The following is a 16,447-nucleotide window of genomic DNA, read 5'->3' as shown; positions in this document are numbered from 1 at the left end:
TTCGGGGCATCCACAACCTCCCTGTGCAGCCTGTTCCAGGGCCTGACCACTCTCCTAGTGAAGAACTTCCCCCTAACATCCAACCTAAATCTTCCCTCTTTTAACTTCAAACCATTTCCCCGTGTCCTGCTATTGTCAGCCCTTTCCAAGAGTTTCCTCCCCTCCTGGCAGTAAGTTCCCTTCAGGTATTGTAAGGCTGCACTGAGGAATCCCATCCCGGTATTTCTATCCGTGTTAATTCGGATCATGTAACGTGCCCCCATTAATCTCCATCCTCTTTACGGCCTCACTACCCTCCCCCTCCTCCTCCTTCCTTCCCCTCCCGCCCCACAATACCCAGCAGCGCGCGGTGCCCTCTGGGATCTGTAGTCCCCCAGTGTGGGCGGGGCCTTGTCTCCTCATCCCCTCGTCCTACATCTCCCGTCACCCCCCGCGCGTTGTTTTCCTTCAAACTCCTCCCGTCTCTCCTCTCTCTGTGTGTCCCACCGCGGCCGCCGTCGCCTCTCCCCGCTCCGGGCCCTTTGACCCCGTTGTTATGTCGGGCCCGCTCCGTCTCCTCCCGTATCTCCCGTAGCCGCCCCCGCCGCTCTCCCCGCCCATCCCCTCTTTCTCTCTCTCTCTCTCTCTCTCTCACTCCTTCGCCCTCCCGCTCGTTCCCTCCTCCTCCTCCTCCCTCCCCGCTCCCACAGCCGCCTCTATCGCTCCTACAGCCGCCCGCCGCCCTCACAGCGGGACGAGGATGAGGGAGATGAAGCAGCGCAGGAAGAAGGAGCGCACGTGGGCCGAGGCCGCCAGGCTGGTGAGGAACCGAACCGAACCGGGGGGGGAACGGCGGGACAACGGGGGGCGGAGGGGCCTGTGTGTGTGTGTGTGTGTGTGTGGGGTGGGGGGGCCTTGTGTGCGGACATGGCGGAGCTGCGGGTCGGGCCTCAGCCCCACATCAACCCCATCAAACGGGAGGGTTGTGTTCGGGAACGCGTGTGGAATCGTTTGCTGTGAGCTCGGGGGGCTGCAGCTCACGTCTCTTTGGGTGTGAAAAATGATCGGGTTTTTGTTTTCCCACAGCAGGACACGGGAGAAATGGTTTGAAGTTAAAAGAGGGAAGATTTAGGTTGGATGTTAGGGGGAAGTTCTTCATTAGGAGAGTGGTTAGGGCCTGGAACAGGCTGCACAGGGAGGTTGTGGATGCCCCGTCCTTGGAGGTGTTCAAGGCCAGGTTGGACGGGGCCATGGGCAACCTGATCTATGGGGTCTCTATGGGGTCTATGGGGTCTCTATGGGTCTCTATGGGTCTCTATGGGGTCTCTATGGGTCTCTATGGGGTCTATGGGGTCTCTATGGGGTCTATGGGGTCTATGGGGTCTCTATGGGGATCTATGGGGTCTCCTGGGCAACCTGATCTAGTAAAGGTGTATGTTTGGTGGCCCTGCCAGGCAGGGGGTTGGAACTACATGATCCTTGAGGTCCCTTCCAACCTGGGTCACTCTGTGATTCTGTGTGATTTGGCCTTTGTGACTTTGGCTTGAAAAACTGGAGATGGGCAGAAGTTGGGCACCATGGAGCTGCACTGTGTCTCTATGAGGTCTTGGTTCTGTGAGGCCATGGGGCAGCATTGAGCCTGGGCTGCAGGCAGCACTGGGCCATGTGGCATCAAATCCCCCTAGATCTGATGTCCTGAGCTCCGATGGGTGAAAAACTCAGTGTCTTGGACTGCCCCGAGCACTGCGCTCAATGGGTGGCTGAGCAGCTGTTTCCTGATGCATATCTTGAGGGATATAATTTAGCTGGGAAGTATTGGTGATGGTTGGACTAGATTATCTTCTAGGTCTTTTCCAACCTTGATAATTCTGTGATCTTCACCCCTGTGAAGCCATGAAGATCCCCTCCCAGACATGGCTTCTCTTGTGTCCCCTGGGCCAGCACCTCGGGTATTGGCACAGAGATGTCAGGTCCTCAGCAGCATCACGGAGCCATTGAAGGACCAGAAATAGAACCATCTCCTGCTAGATTATCCACTTAGACACACCTGCAGTTGCATAGCTGCACTCCCAGCTTGCAGGACTGATTGTAAATCCACTCAAAATAGATCTTTATTTAACACTAGGCTTCCAAATGCTCCCTGTCAAAATGCTTTTAATTTTCCTTTCTGACGTGCGCTGCTGGATTTCATATTCCTCTCCATGTTTCCAAGAATCACAGGTAAAAGTGCTTTTTAGTGTTGCTGCTCCTACAGGGCTAATGTTGTGCATATCCTTATAAACAAATCCTTAGAGATGAGTCTGGAGCCCTGGCACTATTTGATGGGCACTGTCAGAGCTGTGTGCCCACACTGCTTATGGTTCAGCCTCCATCACTGGCAACGTAGGAACCTCAGCTCTGTGTTACAGATGATGGAGGAAGGCACCTCCTATGGGCAGGGAATAGCTGGGGTTGGTGGAGATCCTGTTGGAATCCCCTCCAATGAGGCAGGTAGGGGGTGATGCTGCTGGCTGGAGGTGTGTGAGCTCACTCCCCTTCAGTGGTACGTAGCTATTGAGTGGAAATCATTCCCAAGAGTGCAGGTTCTTTTATGTAAGTGCTCGTTTCTGTTCAGTTTTAGGCTGTGTCTGACACTTGAGAGAGACTTTGTCAGCTGTGAAGGATTCCCTTGTTTTCCAAGGCAGGAATGTTCCATTCTGTGGCTCTCACGTGGCTGCAGTGTCCCCTTATCAATGCTTGTCCCATTGGGGTGTGAGGAAGGCACAGAGATGGTGACCTACAGATTCTTTGTGGTCAGTGAGGGAGGTGTGATGGAGCTGCACTGAGTTTGGCCTATTGCTTTCTTTGATCATTTCCTTAAACTCCATGTTTTCATTGCATGTTATCTCAGGGTATGTGGGTGCTCCCCAGCAGCTTACTGACACCTGGTCTTGTCATCTTCAAACACCTGAAGGTTTCATATAGGGTGGCTATAAGTAAATCCTTAATCAGAAAACACAGCTGAAGCTCAGAGCCCAAGAGCTCAGGGTTGGGTTTCTGACCCAGGGATGGGGTGGAGATGCAGGCAGGCTGTATCTGCAGGGACACCCAGTCTTCTTTCTGAGTCCTCGAGGTTCTTCCAGGTACTGTGGAGCAGTAATTCCCACAGCCCTTAAAAACAGATATACCCGTCAGCCTAATTCTTCATGTGTAAGCTGCAGTTCTGTTCTTCATATGATATATAGAAGGACAAGCTGTTATCTATTTTATTGCCTTTTTAGTGTCTGACTTGACTCATTTTCCTTCGAAGGCACAAGGCTTACACCTTTTTTTAGCACCTACCCATCATTTTTTCCATGTCCTTTACCACTGTTGTTATCTTATCCTGAACTCTCCCCTTCTCAACACTTACCCACCGCGCTCCCCTTGATAGATGAACTGAACGCTATAAGCCAAGGAAGGAATGACACAGTTGCCCAGTAATATTTTTATTGCCAGAAAAATGCTGGATTCCTTATTGGGAGGTAGAAAGGCATATGGTTGGGAGAACATTTTACATCACTAAAGGTCTCTAACTACTATGCTGTACAGTTTTAAAGGCTGTTTGGTAGCAAATTGATATTGCATGTTGGAGTCTAGTGAAGCTCCCCCTGGCTTTTCATGTGGTGGAGTCAAGGCTTTTGTTCTGCTTACTATGATGTTGAAGTACCTGAAATTTTTAGCACCTCTGTAGATAAATAAAGCTCTAAGAGGTGTATTTCTGGCTCTGAACTCTGGCGTATTGAGCAGTTCTGTGAACATAGATACAAGCTTGTGATGACACCTGGGGTTTCTGTCTTTTCAGGTGCTGGAAAACTACTCAGATGCTCCCATGACTCCAAAGCAGATTCTGCAGGTCATAGAGGCTGAAGGACTGAAGGAAATGAGGTTAGTATTGATGATCTCATGTAAAACCCGGCATGTTCATGGAGCAGGCTGCATAGAAGGCCTGAGCCGTTCTGTGTGACTCTGCCTCATCCCCAGCCTGCTTTCCTGCTTCCTTTTTTCCCTTTCCAGCATGGTGATTTCAGTTGACAATACAATTATTTATAATACTGTGGTTTTTTTTTTTTCCTTGGATTTTTTTGGTAACCTACAGAGTTCCCTTCATCCATCTATTACAGAATGAGTGCCTGTTGCTGATCAGACTGCACTGATTTACTGTTTACCTGCATACTTATCTCATAAGTAGCTCCTGGTGCCTTCTACTACTGGGCTTAGTTTGGTAATATTTTCAGTTCTGTCTCCTCTGATGCTTCACTTCTAGAGCAGACGTTACATTTTAGGACATTTTAGAAGACTCAGAAGGGTATCGCTGTATCTTACAGTGCTCTGCTGGCACTTCTAGTGCTTTTGAGCTCTGTGAAAGCACTGTTTATGTAGTCGTGGCTCTTGACATTGTACAGATGATATGTCCTCTTCATCGCTCATCTGGCTGTCAGTGGATTTCCTTTGGGGTGTCTGCTTTTCCTTCCCCTTGTTAACTCTCTGCTGTAAGAAAAGCCTGTTTTCTTCCCAGTGTAATTGTTCACAGGACACAGGCAGTGATCCTGTCTAGCTAAATATGCAGCAGGCTTTCCTGCTACATGAATAGAAGCCCTTCCTGAAAATGCATTTCCTGAAGGAAAAGGCTTAGCGACTCAGGAGGGGGTTTTCCCTTTGAATCAATACTGAGGCTGTGCTGTCGTGGTCTGGGGGTGACCCCAACCTGTTGGAAGGACCCATTCCTTAGCGGCCCTATGGGCTCTGGGCTAAGCTGGGATGTCAGCACCCAGCAAGAGCCAAGATCTTCCTCCTGGAAAAGTTCTATTTGTTTTTCCCTCCTTTTGGGGAAAAAAAAAATAAAAAAGAATCTGTTTTTTCTGTTGTTTTTTTTTTTTTTGTTTTGGTGGGTTGTTTTTTTTTGCCATTTCAAGAAATGTGGCTGGCTGGCTTACTTGAAATGTTCTGCTGAGTACCAAATGGAAAGCACTGTCTGACAGGCCAGAAGGCTGGGAGGTTTTTTTCATGGTATCTAAAAATGATTGAGGGTGATTTTCGTCTGCTGCTGAGGCTTGTGAATCAACGCCCAAAACCCAAATGCACTGAGAGTGGAAATAGCAATGATTCTGAGCTCAGTTTTCAGTATGAGGATGACTTTCTTTGATATCTTTTTGTCTCCATCCAGTTTTCAGTTTTGCTTTTAATAACGGTGAAAACAGGGCTGCTTTAATGTCTCTTTCAGGTAGCTTTCTGCGTGCCCCTGTGTGACTTACTGGAAAACATGAGGTTACACGGCATGGAAGTTCCATTGCTGTGTGCGTAGGATGGTTGCTTTGGTCATGAATGGCAAAACTGGGGCATTGCAAAGGGCTTGTCAAGTGGGTTCATCAGACCTTTTACATCCAGCTCTGCCAGTACAGAGTTCTGTCAGGGGAGACATTCCAGAACTACGTATGTGCACCATTTTTGCTGTTTCTGTTTTCGTTTTGCTGCTGCTGACTAAATCTGGTTTTTAGTAGAATCAATCCAAGTCTGACAATTACAAGCGGAGTAAGGGAGGAAACGTGTGATGAAAGAAATAACTAAAAATGACCAAGAGTAACTTCAAAATGAGCCTAACGTTTCCTGTTCTCTGCAGATTGCTTTGCTGTGATGTGTTGAGGCAAACGTACAGGTCAGAATGGGAAACAGTAATACTATTCTTACTGAAGTGCCTGTCCCATAAAGATAATGAGTCTCATCTTTGTTTCCCTCCGTCAGCAACTGATGCTGATTTAAACAGGTCTTTCATTTTGGGCTGTTTTCTTGATAAGGCCGTTTCTGGAAATGACCGAGTCCCTTTTGTGCCCTCCTGTTTTTCAGTGGCACCTCTCCCCTGGCCTGCCTCAACGCCATGCTCCATTCCAATTCCAGGGGGGGCGATGGGCTCTTCTACAAACTGCCCGGACGGATCAGCCTGTTCACACTGAAGGTAAATATTGAGTCTTTGCTCTTGGTTGAATGCCGAGCTGTGAGTTCTGCTTGTTATGCATAGCTGAGTGTTAAACTGTCGCTGAGCATCATAGGAGCTGAGTGTGCTGCGTGTGAGATCATCATGTGAAAGTGTGTCTGGAATTCATTATTTCATCGTAGCTTTTGTACCTTTCTGCTATATTCATCCATATGTGGTACATTCCTTTCAACCCCACCTATTATTTAATGAATTACACAAGCAAGATAAATCCTTACTCCAGTTTTCTGTTTTCAACTCAGGTGTTGATAACCAAAATAGTCCTGTTTCACTCATCAAGAGCCACAAAGGAACGTGGCCAACCAGCAAATCATGTTGGTCTGAGAGCTTGTAGCTACAAGTAAAATCTTGATAGCAAAATATATTCTCATTCAGAGTTCTCTCTGAAATGTTTTATTTTAGCCTTTTATCCCAGTAATCTTCAGTGTTGAAAATGCCTCAGGCTTTTCGTTGGTGTTATTTTGTACTGTTGGATTCCCTGTTAAAGATCAGCTTTATAGACAACTGATATCTTGTCTATTACTCCATTTGCAACTCTTTTACCACCATCAGAAAATTTGGTTAAATTGTCACACTTTGGGGGAGGAAAACAGAAGGAATTGAGATGGTTTTGGTTGCACAGTTAGTAAATGCATCTCCCAGGCTTGCTATCCTAGTAGCTGGCTTCTTGAGTGATGCCTGTTCTTTAACTGGTAAGGATGAGATATGAAGATTGAGATATTTCTCTTCCTTAGAAACTGCTTGCTTGATTCCCAGGAATGGTATAAAGTCACTAATATGTACTTCAGATATATCTGAGTTATTCATCTTGGAAATATCTTTAAAGTGTGCTAGTGGTTCACATGACTTCTGCTCCAGTAGGAGCCTAAACATTCTTAGGAATATCCTTCTGCATCAAAAGAGTTAAAACAGGGAGGAGATTAAAATAAAACGTGTATCTGTGAAACCAACAGCTCCCTTGGTTTAAACGGTGGGGACTGGGAGGAGGACTGCAGCCACCTGAGTTTTGTTTGTCCATTTAGAAGGATGCCCTGCAGTGGTCTCGGAACCTGTCTGTGCCAGAAGGGGATGAACTGGAGGATACAGCAGATGCAGAAAGCTGTGAGTCCAACGAAACAAGCACTGTGAGTGGTGATAATGATGGTAAGTGTCTAATAACATTCATCTTGAGCTACAAGTATCTACTTCTATGTCTGACTGAGGGCACGTCTGTTTCAGTGTCTCTTGATGAAACCTCCTCTAACGCCTCCTGTTCCACCGAATCTCAGAGCAAGGGTCCATCTACTGCCAGGGAGAGCAACAGAACAGCCTCGCAGGTAGGAGAAAGGGCAGCTTTCCAGGTTACTGTGGGTTAGTGTGACAGGGACCAGGTGTGCACAGATACCTCAGGGAGAGTGGTGGGGCTGTGTCTCCTTAGGTGAGGAGTTCCTAGGAATCATTCAGTTTGGAAGTTTTCAATTCTCTGCTGTTCGTAAATGCAGTTGATGACCGACACTTGAAGGTTTACCTAGAAGCTAGGTGGTTCTTTACCTGGGAAATACGTTGCTTGGAAGATTATTTTGCCTTACCATTGTGTCTTTGTGCCTTTGTTTTGTGTTTATTTTCTTTCTGGCCCACAGACAACCAAACAAAAGAGAAAGACAGGTGTAATGCTGCCACGTGTTGTCTTAACGCCACTGAAAGTAAATGGGGCACACATGGAGTCTGCATCTGGTGAGCTCTGCTGTTGTCTTGATGATTCTTATAAATATATGGATAGCTTTTAATCAGTGGTCCCCAATAGAAAGTTTGCCTGAGGACTTCTTTAACATTTGCTGACAGTACATGTGACTGAGTTGTGCTATTGGGGGTACATTTGTCTCAATCAACCAATAACCTGTAAGAGTTGAACTGTTGTATTAGCAGATAATTCTTATGGGCTAAAGCTCCTCTGCAAGTTGGTCTTCCCCTGTTCTTTGCCTATTTTTGTAAAATCCCATTGCTTTTAGGCTTTGCAGGAAGGCATGCTGATGGGGAGAGCAGCAGCACATCCAGCAGCAGCAGCAGCTCTTTGGCTCTGTGCAGTGCCACCTTGCGCAGCCGAACAGAGATAAATAGGGATCCTCCACAGCTGCTGAGAGGTATCCGGAAGCCCACAGCTGGTAAGTGCTTCTATTACAGTCAGGAGAAAATTGGCCATAAAAGCCAGCAGTGTTGATGTCTCTGTATTTCTGAGCAAAGAAAACCATTTCTTTAGAAGGCTCTTGGTCTGGATCTTCCTCTCCAAACTTAATGAACCAGTTGTTCAAGAGTTTCCTGCCATGGAGAACAGCACTGAGAACTGTGTCTGTATGTGACAGCATTGTGACCTCATGTCACAATTCCAATTGCATGCTTAGTATTAATTGGCATGATCGAGGAAGCTGTTCTTCATGCTTGAATGCTACAGTCTTTACTCCTTTTGCTGCAGTAGTTTACAGTGTGGTCTGTTGTGGTGTCTTCTTTGCCCATAATGCTGATAACAATTTTATACAATAATGTTCATCTTATTTGCCTCCCTTAAACTACAGGGCAAATGAAACGAAACAGGGGTGAGGATATTGACTTTGAAACACCTGGTTCCATTCTTGTTAATACAAACTTGCGAGCTCTGATAAACTCCAGAACCTTTAACGCACTCCCATCGCACTTCCAGCAGCAGCTTCTTTACCTCCTTCCAGAAGTTGATAGACAGGTATGAAGGTGCAGCACATGGCTGTTTTCTGTTCACCTTACTGGCTCTTTCTGGCAGAACAGCTGAAACACTGTTTTCTTTGTCCTGTTTTTTGTACCCTCAGGTTGGGGCTGATGGGCTGATGCGTCTCAGTGGCAGCGCTCTGAATAATGAGTTTTTCACCCATGCTGCTCAGAGCTGGAGGGAGCGCCTGGCTGACGGTGAGTCGCTTTGCTTTCTCAGGTGGTTGCAGAAAAGGTACTTGTTTCATGGGCTTTCTTCTGTCCCACTTAGTGAGTGGGAATGTTGTCCGACTTGGCAGTGTATGGGGCTGTCTTGCCCCTAGCTTATCTTCATCTTCCTTTAAAATCATAGATTTCATTTTCCTATCCAAGGGATATTCAGAACGAAGTAGTGGAGGTGTAAAGCAGTGATAGACTTACCTTTCCTTGAGTGGTGACCTACAACTGGTAAAGCACAGTGTTTAGTTTCCAGTTTTACTTGAGGCTTTGTGACTGTTGCATTTAAGTGGTTGCAGGCAGCATATGTGGATCCATAGTAGAGTGGAAGGCATCTATCCTTATGTATAACTTCTGTACTGTTAATAGAGATTGCTTTTGCAAAATAAGTTTTGTTTGGAACTGGATTTCAGCATCTTCAATCCCTGTAGGTGAATTCACACATGAAATGCAAGTTCGAATTCGGCAGGAGATGGAAAAGGAGAAGAGGGTGGAGCAGTGGAAGGAGAAATTCTTTGAGGACTACTATGGACAAAAGTAAGGAATTCTGCCTTGTCTGTCCTTTTTATTAATGCTTAGGCAGGTGGCAGTGTGTGGTTCTGCTTGTGGATATGTGAGAAGGTGGTTTCTTCAGGGGAATTGGTTTGGTCAGAGCAGAATTTTATTGCCCACCTGTTTTGTTGTCTGAAGACAAGTTAATATTATTTGTTTTCCATCACAGATCTTTATGTTTTTCCTGTTTCCCTTGCTCCCTGTGACGGTAACGTGGGATAGCAGATACACAGATTATCTCATTGCAGGCTGACTTAATGAGGTTTTGATGAGTCTCCGCTTTGTAATCTGTATGTTACTATGTATAGTGGTGACGGTACCGCTATGAATAATAGATGAAATGCTTAAACTGGGATGGGCTTTAGATTTTCTCTGGTTTCTGCGTTTGCCTTATAGGTTGGGCTTGACCCAGGAGGAGTCCCAGGAGCAGAATTTGGTGCAAGAAGACGCTGAGAACAGGACAGCACTGTCTGTTAAAGGAGAAACAAGGCTGCCACGCGGTCCTTCCACGCGGCAGAGGGATGGGCACTTCAAGAAGCGATCCCGGGCCGACCTGCGGTGCAGGGCCAGGAGGAGCCTGTACAAATTGCGTGATTCTGAGCAAAAAGAGGCTTCCAAAGAGGCTGCTTCTGTGGGACCGGATTCCTCTCTTCACAAAGACACAAAGCCTGAGGTGGACCTGAAGAAAGATGACCTGACAAGTGCTTCTGCTGCAGTACTGAAGCCAGAGAGTTCAGAATTGCATCTCTCTCCAGAGACTTCCAAATTGCACAGTAAATCGGAAGATCTGTCGTTGGCAACTGCAAACAGAATTCCCTGCTTGTCCCAGGAGAGCTCTGCTCGAGAACCAAAGGACCAGAAGAGGAAATGCTTTGAGGAGGCTGCCTCTGCCTCCTTCCCCGAGAAGAAGCCCCGGCTTGAAGATCGTCAGTCCTTTCGTAACACAATTGAAAGTGTTCACTCAGAAAAGCCACAGCCTACTAAAGAGGAGCCAAAAGTCCCACCCATCCGGGTAGGAAAGAGAATTATAGCTGCTTGGTATCTCAGGGCTCTCACGCTTAGTAGCATCAAAACATTATTAAAATGTCAAGTGTTGTCATGTTAGCAGAAGTGGAAGGTTTTCATTGGCAGAGCCAGCTGAGTACCTCTGATTGCCCCAGTTTACTATCTTGTTTAGAAGGGCAAAGGATGGAAAATCATCCCAAGGTCTCTGTGCAGCAGTGCAGCGTAACCTTGACTTACTGTGTTAATTATAATTTCTGTGGATGCAGAAATCATTTTTCCTGTAACCAGCTGACTCGTTGCGAAAGAGACCTTCAAGTCTTACTCTTTATCCTGTGTCATTTCCCCGTTCCTTTCCTTTGGGGGCAGAAAAGTGTTCCTTCAGACCCTGTGCTGTTTCAACTGGAGGCATCCATCTTGCTAGCTTCAGAGCAGTCACCCTGATGTAAAGGAGACCATTTTGATTTGTGAAGGTCTGAAGGCAAAGCACCCATTTCGTGTTTGTCTGCTGGCTCTGGTAAAGCAGTGTTAATAGTGAGTGAGCTTTACGTCCCGCATGACAGAGTGCATAAGCAGAGGTTAAGGGAGCCCTGCCACTGCTCTGCCAAAATTTGGGTTTAAGTTGGAATTTTAACTCCTTAATGAAATATTGCCATAAGAAGATGTTAAGAAAATGCATTTTGCTGTCTGAAAAAAGGTCCGTGCGTTAGAACTGAGTGTTTCTCTTTTTCTTTCAGATTCAACTTTCACGTATTAAACCACCCTGGGTGGTTAAAGGTCAGCCAGCTTACCAGATATGCCACAGGATCATCCCCAACACGGAGCCCTCCGCCCGGGGCAGGAGCGGGGCCAGAACTCTCGCAGACATTAAGGCCCGTGCTCTGCAGGCCCGAGCCCAGCGAGAAGCTGCTGCAGCCGCCATTGGTGGTGGGGGAGGCCCCGGCGGAGGCAGAAACACTGAGGGGGGAGGAGGAGAACCCAGCAGCCATCGCAGGCGTAGAAGATCAAAGAGAACTCGACGAAAGCGCTCATCAGATCTACAGCGAGCACAACTACTCTCGTCTCTCTGTCTGAATGGGGAGCAGGCCGGCTCTGAGGCAGCCGCTGGGGCAGCCAGCACAAATTCCTTCGCCTCCTCGAAACAAGACTCCTTTTCTTCAAAGAGTGAGGAGAGCAGCGTTCTGGAATGCGCCGCAGGCACTGGCTCAGGGGAAGCTCAGCCAGGCCATGGCACACCTGGAGGGCAGTGCTGTGATGCTCCGACTGCATCAGCATTGGACAGCATGGCTTTGGAGAGGCCAGAGGAGAGCCCCGAGCAGCTTTTCTGCAGTGCAAGGACTGAAGCCTCGTCATGTGCTGCCTCACAGGAGGGGCAGAGCACAACGATGATGCACGTGGTTCCTCCAGCAGTTGGTCTGTCTTGTCCTCAGGCGCAGGGAGCTGAGATTGGCCCTGCAGAAGGCAGGGTTGTGTCAGAACTCAGAGGTGTCGGTATTCCCACTGTGCAGTCGGGTTATCCTGCTGACGTAAAGGAAAATTCCACCAGTCATCCAGCTCTTGTGCCGGAGTTGCCGTCAAGTGGTAAAGAATGCCGTGAGCCGAAGGTGATATCGAGATTCAGATTTAATGGCTCTGAAACAACATTTGTGGAACAAAGCATGAAAAATTATAGTGGTGACTCCAAAACAGTGACTGCTGGAGCAGAGGAAGGAGTGCCTGCACTGTGTGACTTCACACACATGCAGACAGGGAGAGAGACTGACGGCAAAGCAAGCAATGAGGAACAGAGTGCAGAATCTCTGTTGAAATCCTCTTTATGTGATGGCTTTATTTCTCAGAATAGGATAGAAACCTCTGAAAAACTGAGGGAGAGATGCCTCAGAACAGAATCAGAAGACGAGTGCCAGCCATTGAGAAAGACTCAAGAGTTGAAGGCAGGTGGAGATGATGAAGTACGGAGTACACACAGTGAATCAACAGATACCGCTTCAGATTTTGAAGCTGACATGGCTGATGAGAATGCGGAGATGGAGATATGTTACAGAAACCTCAGCTGTGGGGAGGTAGCTAGGAAGGGCTCCTTCTGTCACAGCAGCACCGAGGAATGTGATAAAATCAGTTCAAAATCATCTCTGGAAGCAGGTAATCTGCCCTGTGTTGTGGACTTCCCTTCAGTGGACACAGTGAGCACTGCACCTCTGCCTCAGAGGTGGGGACTGCATGCACCATTGCCCCCAGAGCCTGAGAGGCCATCGGGTTCTGCTCAGCACGTATCCTCTGATGCCAGCAGCCCTTTGGTGAAGCAGCTGCTTAAGGGGAACCGTCTGCTGGAAGAGGTTCTCCCGGAATCTCACACCAGCATCAAGGTGGAAGGTGCACAGCTGCCTCCAGACAAGCAGTCAGAAAGCCTCTCTGTGTCAATGGAGAGAGATAGCAGTTGCTACTTTGTTAAACAATCTTCCCCAGATGTGCAGATAAAGACGAATGCCATAACCAGGGGTGACGACTTCCACCCAGTGAGACCTTCTGTAGATCCCCAGGAGAAGACGTGTGGGTCAGGAGCAGCGTTGCCCGGAGCGGAGGATGTGGAGAATCAGCCTGTTCCAGAAAAACATTCCAAAATTGGCTTAACCTTAAGCTGCCAAGACCAACTGGCAAATGTGGCAAGTGCCTCTCAGGAGCCTGAAGACACGAGCCCTCGGGAAAGAACGTTTTCTTCCTGTGGCTTTGAAGAGCAAAAAGAATCATCTAAAGTCCATCGGGTGCCACAGCATCACCCATTAACAAATATCAGCACAAATCAAAGTCCTGAGAAGCTGAACCCGACTCCGGAGCCTCCGTTTTTATCTCCAAATGCAGATTCTCTCGGCCCAAATCAGATGGGGAATACGTCGGTCAATCAGAATTATGTTGGAGTTCAAGGCAAAAAGCTCTTTGGTTCTGGTTTTCCTTGCAACCCCAGTGTTAGGCTACATCACTCAAAGGCTTCGGATCAGGTTTCAGCCATGGGAGCCTTGGCCCCGAGCAAACAGATTCCTCTGACCAAAAGCTGTGCGCCTGCAGAAGGAATGCCGGCTGCAAGGGAAGAGTGGACTTCAAAGCAGCACATGAACACCCTGGGAGGAATTAAAAATGAGAACGTGTTGGCATGTGGCGGCCCAACCAAGAACAGTGGGGAGAGCCAGAAGGATGCAGCACCAAACCCCACGGAGCCGAGGGAGCATTCACAGGGTGTTCCTCTGGTGATGGACTTGCCGTTCCTGAAGCTTTCAAGGGAAGCAGGAAAAAGACACAATCACCCTTTGGAGCCTTCTTCCATACCCTCTCAGTTGAATATCAAACAAGCGTTTTATGGGAAGCTTTCTAAGCTGCAGCTCAATTCCACCAGCTTTAATTATTCATCCAGCGCTCCAGCTTTTCCCAGAAGCCTTGCTGGAAGCATGATGCAGCTAACCCACAAAGCAAACTTTGCTGCAAACCATAATGCGTCCCTTTCTGTGCAGATGTTTGCTGATAGCAGCAGCGTTGAAGAAATATCCTTCAAGTGTTCGTGCAGCCTTAAGGCCATGATCATGTGTAAAGGCTGCGGGGCGTTCTGTCACGACGACTGTATAGGACCCTCTAAGCTTTGTGTATTGTGCCTTGTGGTGAGATAATAAATTATGGCCATGGGACAGGTTGTATATTCAGTGTGCGTCTTTTGATAACGACTGATCCTAAACCTGTACACAGAGTACTATCCCGTTTATAGTAGGAACGCTGTTATACTTTGTTTCGGTGAGGAGAGTTGACTCAACGAAATCTACAGTGCGAAACCCTTCCTTGCTCACCGCGACACCCTGATTTCTGTGGGCCGTGCCCCACTGGAGCCATCCTTCTGCTTTGTGCTATGGTGGACGTGCTGGCTGTGCCCTGGGATGTGCGCTGAAGCTGACGCCTGATGCTGAGAGGCAGTTTGCTGTGACATCCGTGGACCCTCCGGAAAGGAGATCAATGCATCCAAAGGAACTGGAACAGGGTGTGTTCTATTTCAGGGCTGCTCTAGGTAAGCCCCTACAGTCTTCCACTCTCTCCTTCTGCCACCTCCATGGTTGGGTTGTGTGCTGAGCACGGCAGTGCAGGCAGGGCCCCGCATGGTCTCCAGTGCTGCGGTTGGACGTGGTGAGCAGCAAAGCACTCCACACATGGAGCCACGAGAAGAGAAATAGGCAGCACGTGCCAAAGGAATGGCTCCTGCCCTGCAGGGCTGTGCGTGGCTGTGGGGCTGCATGGCTGAACTCTGGCTGAAGCTGCTGCAGCCTCCTCATGGCACATATCAGTGCAGGAAGGCTCCGAGAAGGCTCAGTTTGTGGCATTGCAGCCCTGCGGTGAGGACCTTAACATGACAGCATCTGACCACTTGCAAGTGTCTAGCTGTGCATCTATGTGACCATCATCTTAACATTTAAAGCAGTGTTTTTTCATTATTATTATTATTTTTTTTTTAATATATATATTTTCATTCTTGGATGTATAAAGTGAATTATTTGGCTCCTGTAAGTATCCTCTATGCATCTGTTTGATCATGTATTTATATGTTGTACACAGTACTGGCCAACTCTGTAAATGGATGTAATGTACATAGTACAGAAAGGGTTCTTTTTTTTCCTTGGATTTTTCGGGCTCTCCAGCAGTATTGCATTAAAGTGGTGTTAGTTGTTAATCTGCATCTGTAGTCAGAGCCGCTGTGTTCTGTCTTGCCCAGGGTGAGGCTCTGCCCGCCGTGCCCAGGGCTCTGTGCTCACTCCTGGGCCCTGTTGCAGTCGCTGTGTCTCCCAGTGGTGCATAAAGGCCTGGATGTCCTCACATCTCTGTTGGCCAACAGCAGAACGGCTCCTTTTCCTCCACAGCAACTACTGAACGTCAATTGCTTCAGCGTGGGCAGAACTCAGACGTTCCTTATGGAGACGGTAGAAGGAATAGGGGTGTTTTTATTATTATTATTATTATTCCTTTTTTTTTTCTGCTTGTACCTTTTCTAGCTCTCTCCTACCTCCCTCGACTGTGCACTTTTGGTTGGGTTTTCTTTTTTCTTTCTAATGGAGGTGCAACCCTTGAGGGCTGCCCCAGGTTTGGTCTCTGCAGCCGGGTCGTCCTTCACCCACCTTTGAGCCTCGTGAGGTGGGGGGCGACCGCCCGGGGTGGGAGCGGAGGAGCGCGAACCAAAGAGAGCAGCGCGGTGGGCTCTGCTGCTCGGGGCCGCCTGGTGTACGTCCCTCGTGTTGGAACAATAAACACTCGATAAAAGCCGTGTCTGTCTGTGGTTGCAATGCTCCTTTCCTGAAATCCCCCCCGCCCTGTGATCCCTATGGCAATATTGCTTTTATTCTTTCCTCTTTTTTGAAGTGGGAATGTCCCCCAGCTCGACTCGGGTGATCTGAAAGGGGCGCTGCTTTGTTGTTGGCTCAGCTGCATCCCTTGGTTTTCCTTGTACAGCTGCAGGTAACCGACAGCACTGCAGCCACCCCAGGGAAGCAATGCTGCAAAGCTCAGCGTGGTGCTGCCACTGCTGAGCCCCACTGGAGCCATCCCTGCACAGAGCAGCTCCATGCCTGGGTCTGAAGCATTTCCAGCTGCACCGTGCTGTGTTTTAATTTGCTACCCATGCATTCATTGCTGTGTGCTCTCTTTTTCTCCAGGCAGGAAACGCTTTGGAAAGGAATAAAGCAGAAGGTGGTGTTCTGTGTGTCAGGCTTGGCCTCAGTGCATGGAGGTGCTGCTGGTGGTGAGCTCATGGTCTGGGGTTGGGGCTGCAGGGAGGGAACTGTGCAGTGACAGCAGTGCTGCGCTCTGCTCTTGGTGCCGCCACGCTGTTAATGCTGAGCTGATGCTCTCCTGCCTGCTGAGGGTCTGCAAATATTGCTCCAATTATTACAAAGTCTTTGTAATAACCAAGTGCGGTTGTTGCTTAGGTGAGCTCTAATGCTGTTAAAT

At 48.2% G+C, this 16,447-nt stretch overlaps 1 protein-coding gene across 2 annotated transcripts; it reads left to right on the top strand.

Annotated features, from left to right (window-relative positions):
• The first annotated feature begins 438 nt into the window (after window positions 1-438).
• On the top strand, window positions 439-15,766 carry ASXL1 (ASXL transcriptional regulator 1). Of its 2 annotated transcripts, XM_015881881.2 has the most exons (12): window positions 441-799; window positions 3,803-3,885; window positions 5,842-5,950; window positions 7,012-7,132; window positions 7,208-7,305; window positions 7,609-7,702; window positions 7,978-8,130; window positions 8,539-8,702; window positions 8,806-8,902; window positions 9,352-9,457; window positions 9,869-10,484; window positions 11,212-15,766. In XM_015881881.2, the coding sequence occupies exons 1-12, from the start codon at window positions 740-742 to the stop codon at window positions 14,128-14,130; spliced, it is 4,620 nt and encodes a 1,539-aa protein (XP_015737367.1). In that variant the 5' UTR covers window positions 441-739; the 3' UTR covers window positions 14,131-15,766. The 2 variants fall into 2 exon arrangements, with proteins under 2 accessions (XP_015737366.1, XP_015737367.1); XM_015881880.2 differs by having other exon boundaries at window positions 439-799; window positions 7,012-7,305.
• The last annotated feature ends 681 nt before the right edge of the window (window positions 15,767-16,447 follow it).

Source organism: Coturnix japonica, chromosome 20, assembly GCF_001577835.2.
Source record: "Coturnix japonica isolate 7356 chromosome 20, Coturnix japonica 2.1, whole genome shotgun sequence".
Lineage (NCBI taxonomy): Eukaryota > Metazoa > Chordata > Aves > Galliformes > Phasianidae > Coturnix > Coturnix japonica.
This window is presented reverse-complemented; position numbering and strand designations above follow the sequence as displayed.

Coding starts and splice junctions, on each gene's coding strand:
- ASXL1 (XM_015881880.2), top strand. CDS start 740: ATGAGGGAGATGAAGCAGCGCAGGAAGAAGGAGCGCACGTGGGCCGAG. Junction 800..3,802: donor GGGCCGAGGCCGCCAGGCTG/GTGAGGAACCGA, acceptor CTGTCTTTTCAG/GTGCTGGAAAACTACTCAGA. Junction 5,951..7,011: donor TCAGCCTGTTCACACTGAAG/GTAAATATTGAG, acceptor TTGTCCATTTAG/AAGGATGCCCTGCAGTGGTC.